The 22644-nt window shown below is 39.7% G+C and overlaps 1 protein-coding gene across 1 annotated transcript in view; it reads left to right on the forward strand.

The window, feature by feature from the left end:
* The window catches only part of LOC138192500 (protocadherin-15-like), a 191945-nt gene that overhangs the window by 113388 nt on the left and 55913 nt on the right, over window positions 1–22644 (forward strand). Inside the window, exons 17-22 of the mRNA XM_069139932.1 lie at window positions 905–1037; window positions 1228–1307; window positions 5608–5701; window positions 10932–11060; window positions 17230–17535; window positions 20669–20899. Coding sequence (XP_068996033.1) covers window positions 905–1037; window positions 1228–1307; window positions 5608–5701; window positions 10932–11060; window positions 17230–17535; window positions 20669–20899 — 973 coding nt within the window. The remainder of the gene's footprint in view (window positions 1–904; window positions 1038–1227; window positions 1308–5607; window positions 5702–10931; window positions 11061–17229; window positions 17536–20668; window positions 20900–22644) is intronic.

Genomic DNA, 22644 nt, shown 5'->3' on the forward strand with positions numbered 1-22644 from the left:
AAAACTCTTGTGTATGATTTCTGTGAACATTAATGGAGTTCTGCACGAGTGGAATGTGGGTGTTGTTGTTTTATTGGGATCAATGTGATGTTAAGGTAATTACTATTTCATAAAGAGCAGGGTTTTTTATTTATGTATTTGTGTGCAGTCAGTTTCATTTATGCATGTCTTCTCAAGTGGCAGGGGGTTGGAGCACATGATGTTTTACAAGTCTTATTTGATTTAAGATGTGCTCATACTAATTCACAATTTAGCTTGTTAATGACCCAAAGCATCATTTCTGGGCTGAGTCATTGAAAAGTAGCAGTTCTGATCAGTTGCTGTGAGTGAATGTTTGACATTTCTCATACATACTCTTCTCTTTATCTTGTGATACAAAGCAATTTCTCTTCTTTTCAGTTTAAAAGCCAATCATTTTAGACAAGTGTACACTGTAGCTGCGGGTGGGCTATTTTTCCTTTTTTATTTCAAGTAAAACAAAGACATTGAAATATTTCAATAGCCCAGGAATAAAGCAAGCTGCAGCAGGCTGCAGGTACCTTTACAACAGTTCCACAAAAGATGTGTCACACAACATACTATTAATTAATCAACGCAGTTAGTTCCTTTTTCATGCGTGAACGACTGAGAACAAAAGTCTTGATTTGAAGCACTTGTGAACAAATTTTGAATAAGAGGCTTTTTCTGTTTGACACTTGAGTACACAAAGAAACATTCGTGATACCATTCTGAACCAGGAAAGAAAACTTTCTTTAAAACTCAAAACTCCACATAAGTCCACTTCGATGTGAGCTATATTATGAACATTTTTCTCTGTGCTGTAGGCAGGTACAGTTGTGCAGCTCAACAGGTTGTCAAACTGAAACTGATGCTGTCAGTGGGCTGGTGCTTTTCTTTCTGCCAGGAGCTCCATCACTACAGTCTACATTGAAGTTTTGCCACCCAACAACCAGAGCCCCCCACGCTTCCCTCTGCTCACCTACAGCGTGGAAGTCAGCGAAGCCATGAGGATAGGAGCTATTCTGCTCAATCTGCAGGTGAGTCACAAATACACACCCTCACATAATGCATTTGGTGTAATGCTACAGTTGTGCTTTGTGGGGATATATTGCATAATGTATATAGATCAGGACAGTTGAGATACAACTTCCTAATCTTATACCCTTCAGCTTTAATGACATTGTCTGACTTTTATACTCTTTGATTTTTTTTTTTTTCTTCCTCCAGGCGACAGACAGAGAAAATGATCCGATCACATATCGCATCGTGAGTGGGGATTCTCAGAATACCTTCAACCTCACTGAAACGTAAGTCCAGATGAGGTTGTGCGCGATTTTTCTTCAGGTTCTCTTGGTTCCTCTCAAACTTGCGCAGGTTATTGGTGAACTGTAGCATTTAAAAAAAAAAATGTCTTGTGATTATTTTTGTTGGTATGTCACTTACGCCAACTTTCTCACAATGCATGCTGAACAGGATAAGTGGCTATGGTCCAACTAACAAAACAGGCCCCTGGCAATCTGTCATAGGGATAACTCTAAAAACGAAGACATGAGTTTGGCAGTTTATTGAGGTTTTTGACCAAACAAGACAATGTTCTTGTTCACAGTAGTGGGTTTATCAAAAGCTTTATTGAATTTATGAGGTAATAATAACAATCAAAGGGGCTACGTAACACGTAATCTCAGATAACCTTTTTCTTTGCACTTGAGAGACAGTCATGAAACAAAGGCTAAACAAATAGTAATAACATGTTGACAATGCTGTTCTGTCTTTTACTATGATGACCATGGAGGAGGCACTTCAAACAAACCAGGCCGGGTCTATCATCATTAGCTCTCTCTGGTGATGAACTATAGACTACCTGAGCGAGTGGTGGAAGGAAAAAGGAACGAGAGGAAAAGAGATGTGCAGTTGTAATGGTTTGGAATAGATGCTGCCTTGTCAATTATTAGTTTTGTTTCGACATCTGTAAATATATCTCAGATCAAAGCTCCTTTTTTTGTGATTGGTTACAATTTGCAATACTGTATTTTCCTCAGTGGTATAAGATGAAAAGGACAAATTCCTTTCATCATACAGTATTACTAGAATACTGCCCTAGTAATTTGAAATAAAGCACTAAGAGACATGTCTTTCTACCAGCGAGGTCAGAGATAACTGGAGCAGATAGGCAGAGCTGACTTCAGAATAGCTGATCACACAAAATGCAACTTTATTTGGTGACTGGAGATCTTTCCCTCTGCTTTCTCAGTTCGGTCCTCTTCACAGTCTGATATGAAACAGAGCATTACACTGCTAATATTACTGGGGAGGAAAAAGGCACACAAATATCTCACCTTAAATCTCATAATCAACATCAGCATTCGAAAAAGCCACTTCACCCAACCGCAAGCATGGAGCAAAAGAAAGGCATGAAATATTGATGTAGTCAGGGCTTTTTTTTTTCCATCCATTAAATAAGTAAGCAAATATGGAGAGAAGAGAACGCAGGACCCTGCCAGACACGTTTCTCACAAATTGATTAAAGCCTATTTTGTCTCCACCCTCAGTCTCCCAGCTATGAACTGACAAAGCTGTGTTGCATCAGTGTACGTCTGCTTTTTGTTTGTCTTAATCGTATCCACAGTGTTAAAATCATTTCTTTTTATGAAGGGATTTTTACTTTATGGTTTCATAGTGGTAATGGTGAGCAAAAACGTAGTGCTATAATTAAAATCCCCGCAACTGTTGCCATTGCCGCTGTAATCTCCTAAACCAAATATAACCGAAATCTTGCTCAAATGAATAGATACATTCTCCTTTTGGATATTCTCTGTGTGGCAGAAATATTACAATCACATCACAAGCTCTCAGCAGCCTATCAATATAATAACTTCAAGCAGGTGCTGATATAGCACATGATGAATAAAAAAATGATTAGCTGGTACACTTGATGAGTGTGCAGTACACAGAGCCCTACTTCACAGTCTCGTTTTTCAACCCTCAGATCTCCGATGTGATTTGATGAAGAGGTTTTTGCATTTCTGCATGTGGCGACATATGGGGCTGATTCATTGCAGCTACTATGAATAATGAGCTCTCCAGGCTAGAACCCCTTATAAATAGGGCAGGTTCCCCTGAAGGAGGTGGAAGTACTTCATATTCACTCAACATTATGTCTCTTCTTACACGTGTCCACCAGAAACAAATGTTGAGTTAATTTCAACTATGAAACGTCAACTCGGTACAAACTGTTTGGTCAAGAATCTTGGAATCTTTTTAAAGAAATGAGTAACACTCTTCAATAAGATGTAGAATCTCTTAAGTATCAGTATCGGATTAGCCTCAAATCCGATAGGCTACCATTTGAAATTTGCAATTTGCAAACATTAACCTTTTTAAAGGTGTATAACGTTTATTATAGATTTTCAGTCTTCAGATCTTTCTGTTATTCTAACGTTTGTTTGATTACAGTATCATGCTGGTAACCAAGCTTTTTATTTTTTGTTTCTTCTCAAAATGTGGAAACCATGCCAATGTTTATCCTTGCTGTGTGTTCCAGTTGGCAGCCAACCGTCTTGTTTAAAAGTAGGGCTGCAACTAATAAATAACGATTATTTTCTCCGTTATTCAATTAGTTGTCAACTGTCAATCAATTTTTGCCAAAGCCTGACGGGCAACCTAAAATATCTTGTTTTCTACTGGCCAACAGTCCACAACTAAAAGACATTCATGTTATTATGATGAAGGACTAAAGGAACCAAAAAATATTCACATTTAGGAAGCTGAAATCAGAGAACTTTGGTGTTTTTTCATTAAAAAAAAGAATTCATTTTCTGTCATTAATCAACTAATCGTTGCAGCTCTACTTCAAAGTGAAATTAAAACAGAAATTGAAGGAAGGTCAGAGAAAGTTGCACTTTTACAGGGCAGTGAAACCAAACAGTGATCAATTGGTCAGTCAGTTTGAATAAATAAATACACTAGGAGCTATCAAACATTTCCAGGCCGTAAATGTATCTTTAATTTCACTTTGTGAAATCAATGAAGTTTACCGTGCCTTAAATGAGTTGGTAATTCTGTTTCCAAGTCTAAAGAACTTCAAATCTGTAACAAAAGTCTGCTTTTAGTGAAAATTGAGATTTAGTGAGATTCAAATTGCAGCTCAGTTATTTACCTCACCGAGACAGTTTTGACTTCAGGTGAAACATTCATGCCACCTGGAACTCACCCCGCCCTGGGCCTCAAGGCCAATTGACCATATAGAGACCTGAGCGGAGCAGAATGAAAGATCAACTGTGACGAGTGACTGGCATGAATAGCCCGTAACCCGCACCGCTGGCAGGGTAGACGATGCTGTTAACAGTGTCCATCCGTCTGACAACATCTTTTCATTTGCGGTGGCTGGGGAAAGGAGGCGGGACGCTATCACACATGATCAGTGAACCTCTCAGACCCAGCCGCTCAAGTGGAGTTCAACATTCCAGCTGTAGTGGGGAAAAACAGTCCCCAGGCCAGCTAAGCGGCATTAATCATTCTAATCTTTGTCATTATCACCATCAAGATCATCATCATTATCCCTATAATTATGACAGTTATCAACGTATATCATCATTATCATATTCACATCAAAGCTTCCTGTAACTTCCGCTTCACTGAGTACAGAGAGGGCTATTTTCTACTCTCCTGCTTATGTAGAAATAAACAACAGCACAGCAGCCAGTGATGGATGGTGTGCCTCACTTTAATGGAGGTTTTAAAAAGCTGTGTTTGCCCTCTTTAAGCACCGATCATCAGGTGTGGTGGCTTCGAACCAGTGTGTTCACTGTAACTTGAGACAAGTGCTTAGAGAAATAGACGACGTTGAATAAAGTTTCAGTAATTTGCTCATTAGATTTTAAAAAGAGTCTGAATAGTTTGACTGTTGTGGGTTGCAGAGGCAGGAGGAAAGTGGTGATCAGGTTCTGCTTGAACTGTTTGGCCACAGGAGCTTTAAATTAGAAATGTGAAGGAGCGGGGTGACAGCAGGGAATTGCGATTTTGGGCATTAATCTAGCAGTGCATTCAGATGCATTCGTCTTTCCTTCCGTTTGTGGTCCTGGCAGAGCCTCTCCGGAGTGCGGCAGGGAAATTGTTTTGTGCATGCTGTGTGTTTGTTTGTGTGTGGATGCACTTGCTCTCGCTTGTCTCGTGTGCCTGTGTGCAAACAAAGATAATTTGCCTTTCTGCATGGGAATGCATCCATGCTTTGTGTTTGGAATGCCGGAGAGCCAAATTATACCTTGTGAACGAGCAGGAGGGCCGCTGTGTCTGCTGCAGTCATTTGAAGGAAAACATGAATCTTTCTGTCGGTGGTCCATGCGCTTTGGGAGCAAGATACTGGCTAAACGGAGAGGAAGACAGAGTGGGAGCATTTAAACTCCCACCTGTTCTTCACCCTAAACTCATCCTCTTTGATTAGCGGCCACGTTTTATAAATCTGTCAAATCTGGAAGTAAATAAACTCTCTCTCATGAGCGATGAAGTGTTTATGAATACATTTCTTTAAATGAATGCTCCTTACAAGCTGTTTGTTGTGTCCTTCTTTATAACAGTAATGCCAGTGTCTTGTCTGACTCCTCTCTACAGGATTGGCCTTCTACTTCTGAGCAAGCCTCTGGACAGAGAGACCACTGATCAGTACCGTCTGATTGCCACAGCGTCTGACGGCAACCCTGGAGGGGTGAGGCACAACCGTTTTTTCTTAAACCATTGGCCGGATTCTTCAGGGTTGATGATCTTCAAACATTTAGAGCACATTAAGCTCAAATAATATCATCTCAAACTAGCTTATTAGCTTGGAAATTTGGCTCGCTGAACCCAGGCGCCTCATTAACTTGGAAAGTCTAACAGGGTGTTTGAGCTCACAGAGTTTAATGCCCTGTGATTTTGTCACGGATTCAGAAAATCTGTGGTGGCATTAGAAGTGAGGAGCACCATTTATTTTTATGCCAAATCGATGGGAGACCAGAATATTAAGTCCTGGCTGTTCATATTTCTCCATACACTGTATTTAGAAATTATATTTAAGACTTTGGTAACCTGTTAAGTTCCTTATTGGGAGTTCCTCACTGGTTAATGAAAGCCATAGTAAAAAATAACTGCTGTGAATTCTATTGTTCAAGAGTTAGTTTTTTTATTACCAGTTGTGTTCATCTGAAAAAAACTTTTAGAGTCTGTCAGTCTATTTATAACTTCCCTTTATTCAAACTAGAGCGATTGTCACTCACCAAATGTTTGTCTTTACAATTACAAAGGGAGCTGGCAATAACCATTGCATTAATGTTAATGTTTTCCACTGACAAATGAACTGAGCTTGCGAAGTGTTTTGCACAGCATTAGACTCACTAAGATTCCCTGTCACTCATATGGTGCTTGAATGATACAACTTCTAGCTTCGCTGTCTGCATTTCAAATAGCGTTTACGTCTGCTGTTTTACATCTGACAATAGTATATTTTGTTGGTGTATTTTACGTACAGCCAGTTTGAGCAATCAGTATTTTTTAATAGTTGTGTGTTCTTTTTTTATTAGCTACAGGAATGTAGCATTGTACCCAGCATGACTGGGATAATATTTCTTTTGTTAAGATAAAATGACAATGATAATGAACACAGTGGTTTGGAGCACACTCTTTGCACAAAGATGAGCCTTTTAAAAAATGACTGCCATAAAATTCAGTGACTTGAGAAAAAAATAAATAAATCAAAAATAGCGAGATAGACAATGTCTAAAACTGAAGCAACAGAAGCCAAAATAGCCAAACTTTAAGTTTCTAATATCATCAAGCTTCCTGTGAAGATTCTCTGTCATCCAGGTCAGGGTATTTCTAAGTGTTATCCAAAAGCAACTGGACGTTATTGAAGGTCTTGAAGATGCTTCACCTCTCAACCTCTCACTTGAATCCTGCATTTCCCATCATACAACCAAGAGCATCTTTTAATTAGACCCCCATCTTTCCCACCTTTGTTTAGTAAGTCCCTACATTTCTCAGTCTTCACACTTCCAGATTTCAACAGAGGCTTTCTGTTATAAATTTAGTTCCAAGCCCACGCTGAATTTACAATGAAGACATCATCATGACATCATATCATCAGCATGTTACTGTCGTATACTTGACATTATACAGCTCTTTTCAGAGTCTCAGATGCACTAACCATGACTAGTAAACTGCTATTCAAGTGTAGAATCAGTTGAGTCCCTTTTAAAAAAAAGTCACTGCCTGTTCAGTTTTATCACGAGTATCTGAGTAGTATACTTTTGAGTGTTTGCATTCACAGCTGCTTTGTAACTTAGCCTTGAGAAAGAGTCGACACTATAACCAAAAGAGAACGCTGGCTGCTCCGTGTCCCACCGAGAGCTGATAATCATATAAACCGACTTAATTTAATTAGACTTCACCTCAGTTGGCTCAGTTTTTGCAGCTGTCTCTGTTTCAGTCAGAGGTGAAATGCGGTTTCATTTTTAAGATGCCGTGTGTGATAGGTAATGAACATTAGCTGATGAGCTGTCACAAGAGTCATGTTGATTGCCTCCCCCCTCCCTCCCTCTCACCTGCGCACTCATAAACACTCAGATCCACTGCTCCTTCTCAGCTGTTGGGCAGATATAGCGTGTTGGACAAGTGGAGCCACAGAAGAAGCCTGTGTTAGTGTTTCCCACTGAGAGCCCCAGAACTGTGGGAGTGCACAGGGGAAAAAAAGAGTGTAACAGTTAGAGTGAGGGCGGCAGAGGAGATGGACAGTGACAGGGTCAGAGAAAAAAGAGCAAATAAATAAAAAGCGTGTAAGATGGGTCTTCACCTCACAGAATGAGGTAGCCACAAGCTGGTGCTCTTTGTCCGGATATTGATGGACAGGCTGCAAACCGACACCCTTTACCTGCATATTGTGTGTGTGTGTGTGTCTGCGTGTGCGAAAACATCTTGTCCACCGAGTAAATTATGGGCTGACTTGTGTGAGCTAAATGTCACAGCCAGGAAGAAATGCTGTCACAACAGGAAGTGAGCTGAATGGGGGAGAGCAGGTAAAGGTTTGTGGGAGTGTGGAGGTGCAGAGCTCATTCGGTGCGACAGAGTTCTGCAAGGATGGCTGGAAAATGAAAAAGGATCGAAATAAGCACAGGAGGAGGGGACCAAAAGGAGATGGAGAGCGATAGAGAAAAGGACGGGCGGGGGGACACAGGGGATTTGGATGTGTAATTAGCACAGAACTTGGGTCACCATGGAAACCTGACACAAGGAACGAGGCAAGCCATCTTGCCCCCCCTGGTGCTACGTCTCTTTGAGTACAGTCAAATTTGCAGACACGTGCCTGCATACATAAACTTTTTCTTCGTGATATTAACTCCCAGATCTACTCGTGCATTAAGACAAATTGTGCTCATTTGTGTGACAAATTCAAAATTTGTATTCTCAACAGAGCAAGCTTCAATCAAAGCTGCGAAGTAGACTCAGATCCCCAAAACTCACCCTTGGATGCTGGATAAAATTGTTATTTTTCCCTCGGAGGAGCGAGTACATGACTCCTAACAGCCTGATCATATCAGTCCCTGCAATATAGCTTCTGGTCAGGATTGTCACTTAAAAGCAGAACACCATCAGCCACCTCTGCATCTTTCTGGCTGTGAGGACAGAAGACGAGACATCACAGAGCTCCTATCTCTTTTATGTTAAATAAATAATAGCAGCTCATTAATCACACTCCTGTCCATGGAGGTAGGATTTTTGGCTTTGATAAGAATACCCACGCAAAGCTGTAGACACTAATTGGCTTCGGGTCTTCTGTGAAATGAAAAAATAAGGAGATCCCATCACAACGCTGACAGTGAGCTGCATCCTATTGCATTCTACCTTCACCTCAAGTAACAGAGGCATGGGTGTGTTTTAGGATGGGTTACCTGCCATGTCAACATGCACATGTAAAGGCTGATTACGTGCGCCTCAGAATTTAGAACAAAGAAACAACAATGGGGAAGGATTTCCCAACAGACGGTGAGATAAAGGTGACACGAAGTAGGTCGTTTTCTTCACGACGCGTGCTCAATGTCTGCCAGGGCAACTTCAAACAGCTTTCTTCTCGGGAGTAGTTTTTCCTTGGAAGGGCCAACTCCACCGATAACCCACCCATCTTTCCTCCCCCAAAGGAAGCCATTTACACCGTTATTTGCATACAGGATCGTCCCAGGGTACTGAGATATTACAGATTGTGCATATTCAGCCATTTTCAATGTTGATTTATAGAAGTGCTATAGCTGGGTGTACTGTGTCATTGTTTGAAGGTTAACAGCAGTGCAGTGGTCCACACTAGCCTTACAAATCCATGGACACCTAAAATAATGCTGCGGGGGATTTGATTTGTCCAGTGAACTTGGAGATCAAAAAGATAAACATGCAAATTGTGGTTAATTATTTAATGCAATAAAAAGTGCCAGATGTGATAAGTTGCTTGAATAACTGAAGTCTGCATGCTTGATGTGTCAACCTTTGTTTTAAGAGGAAAAAGCTGATACTAAGACAAAGAAAGATACGATAGATATGATACGCTTTTCAACCTTCTTTAGTTTTCTCCTAATAACCACTGTCAAGCATAATTTCCTGCAAGAGTACAAAAGATGAATACACTCCCTTCCTTCTTACATCAGTATTATATACAGGTGTACCGTCTTGTGATGTGAATGTTAAAACATTATGACTTTCCCTTTGCAAACAGGGCTTTACATTTTAAGCAAGCGTATTCATTGAATTAATATTCATATTAGTTATTTTGCCTATTGACCTCAGGAGGGAAAAACTGTTGCGATCATAACCACGTGGAAATCTGAATAAAGCAACCATGAACCAGTGTCAGCCAGCATATCAGTAGTTTTATACAGTACTAAGTATTAATGAGAAACCAACAAACAGTGTACACTTATGGAGTTATCGGTTTTCCAATGTTTATAAATTTATTTTGAAAGCTTCACCAAATCTAAGCCATTTACTCTGTCTGTAACATCTAAGATGCATCACAGTAGTATGACTAACAAGTTGACAATTTGTTTTTTAAGTGATAGCAATTGAAAGACTTTTAACATTGTCTAAAAGGGCTTTTTGCAGGGTTTGGTGCAGCGTATTAAAGCAGCCGTTTGAAATAAATTTCAAACAGCTTAGCAGGAAGAAACCCTGCTAAACTGGCAAAGGCTTCTAAAGTCCTTGCTTTGCTTAACCATATAGTAAAATTTGGCATAGTAGTGTATTTGTGTTTGAATTTCCTGGATGGTTGAGAATATTTTCATCGCATATCAACACCAGAATTGTTGCTGTCTTCTTGAAAATGTACTTAAGACTGTAAATGCCAATACTCTCCTGACTAGGAAGATTCTGATTGAAAAAACAGTTTAGCATTTGGTTCTTGCTTATTTTTAACCTTTTTTTCATTAATATTGTCTCCTAACAAATTACTTATTATACTTTTGTCTTTTGCCAACCAGTAAAAGAAAACCAGCCTGCATTTTATACATCATGAAAGCTTGTTTTTCCAACCATAGCTGCTAACCTGTGTTGTTTCTCCACAGCACTCTCGTTCTATTTTTTGTTTTTGTCTTAAAATGGCCTTTGGTTGTCCTCGAATTCACAAGGTCAAAAGTACTTCCAAAAAGTAATTCATTGTAAATTTTTGATAGTCAACTTTGTTTGATTTTAATCCTTTTGAAATTCTTACTTGAGCATGATAAATCTCATTTTTACAGTCACACCATAAATTATTCATTTAAAAGTTGATTTCAGTATTTACCCAAAAGACAGGATCCAAGTTTCTATATAATATTTCAGCTGTGTTTTTGGTCTTTCTCATGAAAACTCTATACTCAATATGAAAGGAAAGGGTGGAAAGGGTTGTGTTTTATTGTGCTCTTTTTTCTTTTTTTTTCCTTCAGACTTCCACGACCACGGTGAACATAGTCGTCACTGATGTCAACGATAATGACCCCAAGTTTGATGTCACCATTCCCACCAATTTTACTGTTCAAGAGGAAGAGGCCAATTTGTTTGTAGGACAAGTCAGGGTAAGTGTAATGTTTCATAGGAACTGTGATCTTTTTGTTCTTCTGACATTATTAAACTTCCTTTTTTGCCCTCTAGATTCCATTTATTCTTTTCATTGTTGCATGTCCACCTGTTTTATACCGACCATTAAGTCTTGACTGTACCTCCATTTCCATTGTTGTTGCCCATTAAATAATACCTGTCATTTTTCAATGTGGTCAATCTTGTTGGGCAAAGCTGCTTCCCTGATGGCTGCCTCGGTTTAGCTCCACAGAGCTGCCAGATTTTTCTAATTACCGTTGTAGATTAATTGGCTTGATGCTTGTCACGGGGTAATTCATGGAATAATGATAGCTGACACCCTCTATGAATGTGCACACATACCACAGGCATACAGTGAGGCAGTACAATCCTTGGTTCTTGATTTTTTTTTTTTATTGCCTTTTTTATATTTTTCATACGGCTTCACTCCCTGATTTTGAATATAATCTATCACCTAAATCCCCACATTTCCTCCCAACTCAGTGTTTTGAAACACAATATAAACCTCAATACAGTTCAGAGTTTAGCTTCAAAATAGTGAGCAAGAATACATTTTAGGGCAATTTGCAGGGTGTTTGGAGCACTCTTATAATATCACACGATATTTTATATACACATTATTTTTTCTGAGTATTTTCTGCTCTTTGATGCAGGTTCACAGCACCAGAAAAATATAGCAAAATAAATGGTAACTGGTAATTGACAGTATGTTACCAGGTGTAATGAACATGTTCAAAAAAATAAACAATTCTTAACTAAATAGATGTATCATTTCTCAACATAACCTGTATCTTTGTGTAGTTGTTGATTTCTCCAAAATATTTCCATCTTTATTTATATAAAAGTAATTGTGGCTTTAAACAGCAAAATACTTTAGAGAATCATCAAGAACATTTTGATGAGAGTATACATTTCTGTGCCGTTTCAGATCCTTGTCAGGTCTTTGTAATTGCTCACACAAACAAAAACCTCGGGTCTTTGCCAATGCTAAACAGGAATTCTCACATTTGTCATCTTTCAGGATACATAACTTTTAACATTAGGCATGCCATTGCATATTTTTTTTAGGGGGTGTTAAATTGGGCTACCCCTAAATGTAAGGAGTTCATGAAGTGTGAAAGAAGACAAAAGGACATATGAAGGAAGCCTGGTGTTTGCATGCGGTAAATGTACCGTCCTCTGTCGCACTTCCAAGTGCTTCTTAGAAATGCAGCCAGCAGCTAGATTGTGGCTCAGCCCACCACACCGACTCTCTCCCCCTGTCCCGCTTTGGACAATTTCCTCAGCTGGTCCCACGCCAGGAAGAGCTGAGGCTGCGCCTGAAAAGAAAAGTACATTAAAGTACTTAGCTCAACACAATCCTGCTCTCCATGCACAAGCACAGAGGGGCCACAGCCTGTTGTAGATGATCAAGAAGGTACAGAGGCTTTTTATTCAATGTAACACTGTGTTTCAGTAAATAACTGCAGACTATTTAAACGGATTACGTAGGGTAAACACAATTAAGAGAATATGATGGTCCTTTAATAGATTCGATTTGGTAAAAATACCATGAATAGGACATGGATTGTTTCCCTCATGTTAACTAATTTACTTGTTACACTGTTTTATAACTAAATAGAGATGCAGACTGTTGAAATTTAATTTTATTTACTCTACTTAATTTATTTTTCTTTTCATTCTCATGTTAAATTTTAATAGATTTGTATTCCTTTTGTGAAGCGCTTTGAGTTGACTTTGTTTGAGAAAAGGCAATAAAAAAGGAAATGTCCTCATTAATAAAAATACAAATAAAATTGGAAAACTTTAAATACCTTGACATTTTGAAAACTCAGCACAGTTTGTCATTAAACTTCTGTTACCTATTATTTATGTCTACCTGCAGCCTGACTCTATGATATCCTTTTGCTTCTTTCTGGTTTATCTCTTTGACTTAATCCTTTCATGGCAAAGAGACATTTTCCATGCGAGGAGCACATTTTTAGCATTTTAATATATCATGCTCATTGCACAGTATTTGAGGCCACCCGTTCCCTTCAGGATGTGACTTCTAAATAAACTGTGCCCGTAACACACAACATACGTGTTTTTGTATTCTGTTGTGAAGTGTTATTATGCTTTAAGCTGGTATTTTATAGTTGAAGGCAAAGTGCAAGCGAGATGGACTGCACACATTTTATAATAGCAGTGTTAACATGTCTGTGTGGTGGTTTTTTTATATGCTAGAAGACATCATGGGTGAAATAAGCATTCACGTCCGTGGCTGAGGATTTGTGTTTTGGAGTTGCAGTGATGGACTAAAAAAATTTAGTTTTCTAAAAAAAATTTAAAAAAAGATTTAGACACCCAGCATTTCATACGTCACACACCTCAGGAACCAGTTCTGTCTACCTAGAGGTGGAGCTTTCCATATCTTTGACCTGCTAGCTCTGGCTGCAGGAAAGTGGCGAAATTGGCTTCGAGTTACATCTAAGTCATTTTAAGGTATCAGGGGATTTCTTTTTTTTCTTGGAATAAAAAACATCAAAATATGTAATGTTAATAAACAGAGATTTGTTTTTACAGGTTTAATTGAATGCCAGGAAGGGAAAAACATGTAACATTGAGATTCCAACTCCCAATTAGTGCATACAATGAATTTTATAAAATGCCTGTTTTCAACATTTCATTAACTCCTTACAGCCTCATTAAGTCATCAGCAAAGTGCAGAAGCAAGAGAGGATACATTTGATTTAGAAATATTGTGATAAATGTTAATTATGTTACATAGTCAACAGTCTGAGTTTGCAAGAAAGAAGGCAGAAGAAATGTTAAATGGCTTCTTAACTAATTAACTGATATTTCACATTCGCACACTGTTTTACACACCTGACACTGACAACTTTGTCCATGTGCCAGAGCTGAAAAGAGAAAATGAGAAGATAAGAAAGTTGGGCAGCCAGAACATCGTCACTTAATGTTCTTTACTTAAGTATTTCTCTGTGTTTCATCACCCGTCGTGATAGGCTGACAAATCTTCAGTAACTGTTAGGTCTCTCTCCGTGGGCCGGAATAACATCTTGTGATGTAGAGATTTTTCTCGGAGCTTTGTGCAAGTGCAGGCTTGTTTAAAGTTGGTCTTGTTGTCATCCCTATCAAAACATTGGCCTACAGCTACTACAGAATCAAGTGACAGATGAGGGCATGAATGAGATGCAGACTGTTGGAATTAAGATACTATTTGTGTCGAGTATTTCAAATCTAAATCGGATGTGTTACAGTAGATGTACTGCCTTAAATTCCCCTGCAGGGAGAGAGTAATAATGCGGCAAACTACAAAGCTTCAAGCAGTTGCCAACGTGAAGACGACTGCAGTGCAAATGCATAATGCTATTAAGTAGCTTAATGCTAGCCTTAAAGCATTTTGGATTATCGTTGCAGTAATTGGAACTGGTTCCCACCTGTTCTTATTTTACACACACTCACGCCGACTGGAGACGATTTACTGGGTTATCACAAGTGACAGCATTGCTGGTCGTGCTAATAGAGGTGTTTATTTTGTCACTGACAAATCCTACACCACATAAATCCATTCTGTTTGCTCATCGCAGGGAGCCTTGATCCGAGAGTGCAGATGACCGGAGGACAAATCGATTAGCATTTGTGTCAGACACATCATAGAAAGCATCATGTAAAATTGTCGCTAATTGACAGGCTGTTGAACATGATGCCATTTAATTTTTGCCAGGCAGATTCCCTGATAACGTGTATTTAATGGTGTATATATACATATGCAAAATTATGTCATGCTGCATTTCACCTGGTGAACACACTCCTTTTGTTTGGTTTGGAGAGGAAGACATCAGTGCTTCAATTTATGTTTGAAAATGCTGAAACCAGGCAACAACAAGACATCATTATCAATATAAATGATTCAGACTGAAGTTTAGGGTTTACACATTCATCTTCCAAAGAAAGATGAATATGTTGTTATTGAAAATGCAAAAAAGCAGAAATAGTGGACACATTTGTGGGAGTATAATATATTAGTGGTCTGCGGGGCCTTGACTTTTTAAACTGCTCCAACCAATTTCAGCTGCTTTTTGTGCGGCGAAGACCTGCACGTACGGGATCATCTGCTGCTCCGACAATCGGCGCACGGGCCTTCTCGCGAACCACCACCTCACAATCAGACGTCTGTGCAAGTTAACATCACTAAATAACCCCTGGCTCCTGGCTGAACAACTCTGTGAAAGAGCCTAACAAACAGTGCGAGGAAATGTGAGGAAAACCAGAACAGTGATTTAGACATGGGTGAATAAATTGTCTCAGTAAATAACAAGCTACAGTACACGATCAAAGGACTATATCATGTGGACAAAGGCCTGAATTTACAACATGATTGCTCGTGTTTGTCATGTCTCCTGCAGAGCACTGTTGTCTTTTCTGTTTTCTGACTACAAATATGCTAATTTGATATTTGATTTCATTGGATGTGAATTAATTAGATTACACCTCTTACAAGGCAAGGAGCAGTGATCATTTCTGTTTTCATGTAATCACTGCAGATAAGTAGTGATCCATATGCACATATTGACTTGAAAAATCATACAAATTTCAGATGCTACAATGAATGATGAAATTATTCAAAAGGTCAAATTAATGTTTTATCATAAATTAGTATGTGTTCCTCTCTGCCTGGCCAGTGTGTCTGACTTCAGCTGCTCTAAAAAAAAATACACTGATTGATTGGGACATGTGGGTGTTTTTTATTTTGTGGCTTTTGGGCTACTTTCTTGTTGCTGAAAAAAAAAAAAAACACAAGAGACAAAAGAAATTATGAAATAATAAATAAATAATCTGGTTGTTTTCTAAACCCTTAAAATGCCAAGTTATTTTTTTTTTTTTTTTAGACTTGGTTTGGAATGTTTTTCAAACACTTCATGTAAAACAAATTACAATCGGCTTTTAGAAATGTATATCCTCCTTCCTTTTCCACCGTTTCCTTTTTTTTTTTTTTTCTTCCCTCCTTTGTGCTGCCTTGTCTTTACTTGCACTGAGGGTGAGAAATATTTTCCAATCAGTCAGTTGAAATGGAGCTTGATGTACGTCCAGCTCTTTTTTTCTCCTCCCATTGTTCCTTCTGCCTCTCAATTACAATACAGACTTGCCACCACACAGGAGACTGTTAGAAGACGCACACACGTGTATGTATACACAGGCATTATAAAATTCACTTATCATATCCATACACGAATTAAAACACTACAAACTCATTTTAGCCCTGCTGAATAATCACAGCATCACCTGTGCCTCTCTTTTGCTCTTCGTTCTCTGACAATTCATTTTTTTCTGTTTTTATTTTAATATTTTTATTTACAGAATGACATGCTCTCACAGTTTTTAATTCAGCTTTCAATTATTTCCTTTTGTGTTCTGTTTTTTTTCCCCAGATGATTGCTCATGAGTTTTTGGCAGAATCAACATAAAGAACATAGAAATGAGTCTCAAATGTCTGCGAGTTGTTTTGGCTCAGCTGCTGCACCGTAGATTGACGTGGCTTTGTACTTGAAACCTCTGTAAATATGCAAGCTGTTAAGATGAAGCCAAGCTCTAATGGATCATGTAATGGATCAAACTCACAACATCTGCTGTTTACCTAAAGCGAAATATCTGTGTTGGGTTGTTCATCTGCCGTATCTTAGTGAATATTTATCTCTCTTCTATTATTGGTATATGCAAAATGGTCTTTCCCACAGGTTGTCATACTACTTGAGCAGCCTCAACGATGAAAAGAGGATTATTGATGACGTTTTATTGATGTTTCTTTTCACATATTAGCCAACTATTGTGCTTCCGTCTGATTATCAATTATATTTCACACTGTCTCTCTGTTTAGTTGACTACTCAAACATGTGCAGATATGCTGGTGAAATTAATCATGGCCATAGTAGTTCTTTGGGAGCATTAAATCATGATTGTTTGAAAACAACAAAAGCTGTAAGTGTCAGACATCACATCACTCACACTGAAGTCAAACAAAAGCAGTTCATCTACGAGGGTGAGCTGCTCCGATATTAATATTCTGCGTATTCCTACACCAACTGCACAAAGATTATCATTAATCTTCCCGTAACTGAGCCCTGTGATCATTTTCTCTATCCCCAGGCCACAGATCCAGATGCAGGAGCTAATGGACAGGTGCAATACCGCATAGTGAATCATCCCAACTTGTTTACAATCAGCGCTAATGCAAGCATCTATACGAGAGTGCCACTTGACAGGGAGTTGAAGAGCCAATATGAGTTGGTGGTGGAGGCCTCAGATGGGGCAGTGGACCCGCGACGGACCACTTTGACCCTCTTGATCCTAGTCACGGATATCGATGACAACAGCCCAGTCTTCTCCCAGCAAACCTATGTGGTGAACGTACCCGAGAACAGCCCCGTGGGAACTCTGGTCCTGAAACTAAGTGTAAGAACTTGTTTATTGTGTTTGTTCCCAAAGTTGTTGTCTCCTTTTCTCCATTTCTACCCGTCTCCTGTGTCTTTAAATCATGTAGGTGCTTCCGCTAACAGGCTTTTAGCATCGTTTAACTTCAAGAGCTGGTAGTTTATAGTTAAAAATATCAAATGCTTACATTTACACAGACAGACAAAATATACAACCTCATACACAGCAGAGAGCAAAACATTTTCTCCTGCCATGACAGCTCTCTGGGCATTTTTACACAGCAGAGTTACAGCTGTTTTTCTCAAGTCGTAACCAGGCTTCGATACAGTATCGTTTTGTTTTTTTCTTCTTTCTCTCTTCTCTCCCATCTTTTCCTGACAAACGTCTATATAATTCCTAATACATTTTTTTAAGTTTGTTTTTTGTTTTTTTTTACATTATAGAAATGTGTCTTTTGGTGAAGCCTTAACCATCTCAAATGTCAGTGCATTTGTGTAAGTGAAGTGTAGGGAAGCCCTTTGCATGCAGAGCAAACACAAGCAGAGAGGCGCGTAATTGCTGGCATACTGTGAGTGACGTCTCCCGGAGACGGATAAAACAGGAGGGGAGGGTCAGGGGTGTGAGTGACAGTGGCACTGTGACAATATTAATCTCCTCGACAACAACACACCTCGGCTCTAAACGGACGGGGGTGGCACGCAAGACACCGCAAGAGCATACCAGCATCTGTCGTTCTATCTCACACAGAAAAGAAAGTAGCTGAGATACGTAGATTAAAACGTGCTGCTCATACCTGGATGTATTTTAGCTATTTAGTCATTCTAGTGGTATGAGGATTGCATTGGCCGTCGGTTGCTCAGTCAATCCACCTTTCTTGCCCAGAAGATAAAAACCTACTGACTTTGGTGAGCCACTGAATCTTCCTTGACTGCCACAGAGAGTTTTGGGTCTTTTGAGTTTCCATTTTACGCTACCAGCAGGTCAAAGTTTTGACTTATTCAGTTCCAATTTTTGGACAGGTATACTGCACAATGTCTATTCTGTTGACTTCAGTGATCCCCTCTACCACCAACATGAGGTTGACTTTTTTTTTTTTTTGTATTGAAACATCTCAGACTTTCATGGTCCTAATAAAACAGCCTCACTTGCACTTTATGTTTTGCGCTACCTAGCAAATGTTAGCAAAATGTTATGCTGACACATTAAAATAACATAAGACTGAGCCTCTTGCCTGTAGAAACTCCTTTTGTTTTTTTATCAGAGTAATGCCATGTGTGCAGGGGGTTGCAACAACGCAACAATATCCATTCTGCGTCTCAACACTATATAATTATATTATATATTAGATGTATTTTAAATATTTCCCATGTAAATTATATCTAAATCTAAAAAAAAAAAAAAAAAAAAAAAATGGTTTGAAATGTCACATATCTGAAGAACCAATCACCATTTGCTGGTGAGGTGGGGCTTTTCATGCCATCGAGCTGCCAGACCCAGGTGCAGGTGATTGGCAGAGGGATGGGTGGATATAGAGGCGGAGACTAGCACATTCCACCCCGTTTCCATTTGGCTACATCAATCCGGACATATGCGACCTGGCTGTGATTGTACCACACAAGTGGCCAGCAAACGTACAGGTGGAAACGCACTCGGAGAGCACTGAGCTCTGATCTGTTCAGGCCACGTTCGGAGGTGGCCTGGCACGCATGTGGCCACATTCGTTTAGCAGTGGAAAGGCAAGGAGGAGGCATTGTAAGACTACTCGGCTGACGTCCTCTGAATAACAGTTAAAAATAAATGCAGCGCTACATTCCAGTGTTGGTATCTGACCCGGTGCTCCGGTGTGTTACCGTCACGTTACAGCAGGTTTGTTAGTTTTGGATTTGTTTTTCTCCATTCAGTCTTTCACCTGATCTGATCTCTGCCTGCTTTTCTTTTATTTAGATTCAATCTCCTGTGTGATTCTGCTGAGTGCAGCTGAACTGTAGCCGACTAAAAGCAGGAGAAACTTACTGCAAATTTAGGCTACGTTATGAAGCAGCTGATTAGTGAATTAAAACACACATGATGCTTGTCTCACCAAAGCCTCCTCTGGGTTTATCTATTTTTCTTTTAGTTAATATCGCGTAATTTCCAACACGCAGACCCACAGCTGTGGGAGAGACGCAGCGGAGATGCTGTGGATCAATAATTATAATAATAACATAACGTATAACAATGAATTCATCTAACGAGCCGAACGTTTCAGGCTGCGAATACTTACAAACGCCAGTGTTCAGACAATTACAAACGTGAAATATATCATATCCCTATATTTGTAACAGACAGCGCATTAAATATCCTACCTGTAGCTTGAACTCCTCTTCTCATGCATCTGTTTGTTTTGTGGTTTGATTTACGACATGCATCAGACCCACAGCTGTGAGAGCTGCTTTTATCCACTGCGGTGGAGACGCGCTGGAACAATGAATTCATCTGACCCGAATCATTGGGGTTCTGATGTTCAGGTTCCTGTTCTTCTGCTGATTTGCTTTTATATTTTCGTGACATAGCCTACGTGACCATTTGCATAAACGGCTGGGGAAGTGAGATCTGATCACAGGTGGTCACCCAGGACACATGTTGATGCAAGGTGGAAACACTCGGCCTAAAGCTGGCCACTTGTGATCCGATCACGTCCAGGCCAGATGTCTGGATTGAAATAGCCAAATGGAAACAACCCTCATGGATCAATGCATACGAAGGCAACGGTGTAGCTGCATCTCAAACCACTTTAGTCAGTAGGGGATTTCTTTAAGGAAAATGTTTCTAAATATGTAATTTTGATGAACAGAGATGAGTTTTTAGAGGTTTAATCAATGCCAGAAGAGGAACTTTAATGCAACTTAAGTGTTCTTTAGTGGTTGAATTTAATCAGAGGCTGATTAATGATTGATGTAAGTAACCCCTGCAGCATAAAAATGCAGTATTAAAATAGAAACATTAATATTCATTGTCTACAGCCTATATACCCACCAGCTTATGCAGTGTCCAAATGTCGGGTCCCGGTTTAAAAAAAAAAAAAAATTGAATTTGTAGCTTTTTCCACACGTCATCTGTTGTCTTTATACACACCCCACCCAACCCCACCTGCCTTTACTTTTCCTTCTCCCAGGCGGTGGACTCAGACCTCTTCTCCAATGTCACATATCGGATCAAGACGGAATCAGCCAGGCAGCTGTTTTCTCTGAACCCTGTCACTGGGGAGTTAGCTGTGCTGCAGGCTCTGGACTTTGAGGACCTGGCAGCTATGGGCATGGGGACTTCTTACACTTTCCAGGTGGAAGCTGTCGACCAAGATGGGGTCATGCCCCCGGGGCAAGCTACCGTCACGGTCCGCATCACGGTAAGAGCCCCCAGATAGCCAAGTCGACCGTAGCCTCTCAGTTCTCGTTTCATCTATCCTCATTGTCCCTCTGGAGGTGCAGCACTGGCTGTGAATACGTGGTGAGTCATTAGCATAGTTTTACAGTAGTAATAGCTTGCATAAGCCCCAATTCAAAAGGGGATTGGAGACATATTACAGCATTGAACCTGAGCTGCTGTTGTGACATGGAATTCAGTTTTATGCCATTCACCGCAAAAGCTGATTGCATTTCCTTTGTAAAAGACATTTTGGCCTTCCAGCCTGCTTGTCCTCACATCATTACCAGGAAAAGAGAAGTGATGGATAGGTGTTTCTGTGTCGCACACAGTGCTATTCCGGATCTGAATGACTCATTAGCTTTGTGACAGCAATTATGTCAGGTTTTTCCTGAGCTTGTGTTCCTTTTCCAACCTTTTCAAGAGATTAACAGCTGAATCCCAACGAAAGGATTAGACGCCTCGTGTTGTGATACTATTCATGTGTGTATGCAAGAGTGTTTGTGTGTGTTCATGCTTGTGTATTTTATGATTCTTCAAAAATGCGTGTACATTTATCTCTGCGTATGAATTCAGTTCACGCCTTGCGACTGTCTCAAAGTCTTCAGAATTAAGCTCTCTATATTACATGGAACGGGAGGAAGGGCCTAAGCTTGTTCAAGCATAGTCGCCACATGCTCTGCCAACCTGTAGAGTGAGTTTGTCCTCTGATAAAGACGAGCTTTGTTGCATTCTTTGTGCTGTCACCTAGGCACGGTGTTTGATAGCATGAGGCGGCAGCTGATATCAAACCAATGGCAGACATGACTTAGAATGAGCATAATGTATTCACAAAGGTTTCTAAGGGACTAGAGATGGAGTTGATTCCACTGATTTTCACTTCCTTCCTCGTATATCACCTCCAGAAGGTTATTTGAAGTAACTTGAGTTTGATTCCCCCCCTGCACTATTTTGGTATTGTTTCTTTTATCGTATACCTTGATTGATTGAGTGTCCTGCTTGTCTCTCTGTTTTGAATGAATCCCAAACTTTCTCTTTTATTTTTACCTTCAGAAACATAAAGCGGTGTGTGCGCGAATGACTAAAGATAAAGTACTATTATGTGTGGCACATGTGGCAGATGCATATTTTGAGCAAACCCAAGTGTGTCGGTGCATGCGTCTTCTTTACAACTTCCTCGTCAACACTTGCAGCATAAGGATCAGGCTTTGTTGTTCAAAGTAAGAGTTGGATCATAGATTTTCTGCTAGGAAACACTAAACCTGTGTATAGATCAAAGGGAAGCTGCCCTCCACCGCTGAGTATATAGAACCCATACTGTGGCCCATGGCTCAACCAAAACAGTGAAAAGTAAAGAGAAAACTCAAGAGAAAGGAAGATCAGGCTCCAGCAGTTATATTATAGTTAAGCTATTCCCTGAGAGATATGTGAATGGCTTACTGAGTTTCCATCCTCACACAGCAAAGCAAGTGCTGCACAGTTAACAAGATTTCGTTTCTTTGCCGAGCCACATTGTGATGGAGCTCTGCTGTGTATTATTCACTGGAAGGTGATTAAAAGCTGTGAAGTTCTCACATGTGTTCGGGGAGCAGTTTCATCGCCTGAAGGGGGCTTCATGTAGAGAAAAAGATGAGAAATGTTGTGAACGCTACCTCCTCATCTCATTAGTCTCGTTTCTTTTTCATATAGTATATTATCTTTATGGTAACCTGTCAGCCTTCTTGTCTA

This window comes from Embiotoca jacksoni, unplaced genomic scaffold (genome assembly GCF_022577435.1).
Source record: "Embiotoca jacksoni isolate LCO1_2020_lvr unplaced genomic scaffold, fEmbJac1.0.p SCAF_87, whole genome shotgun sequence".
NCBI lineage: Eukaryota > Metazoa > Chordata > Actinopteri > Embiotocidae > Embiotoca > Embiotoca jacksoni.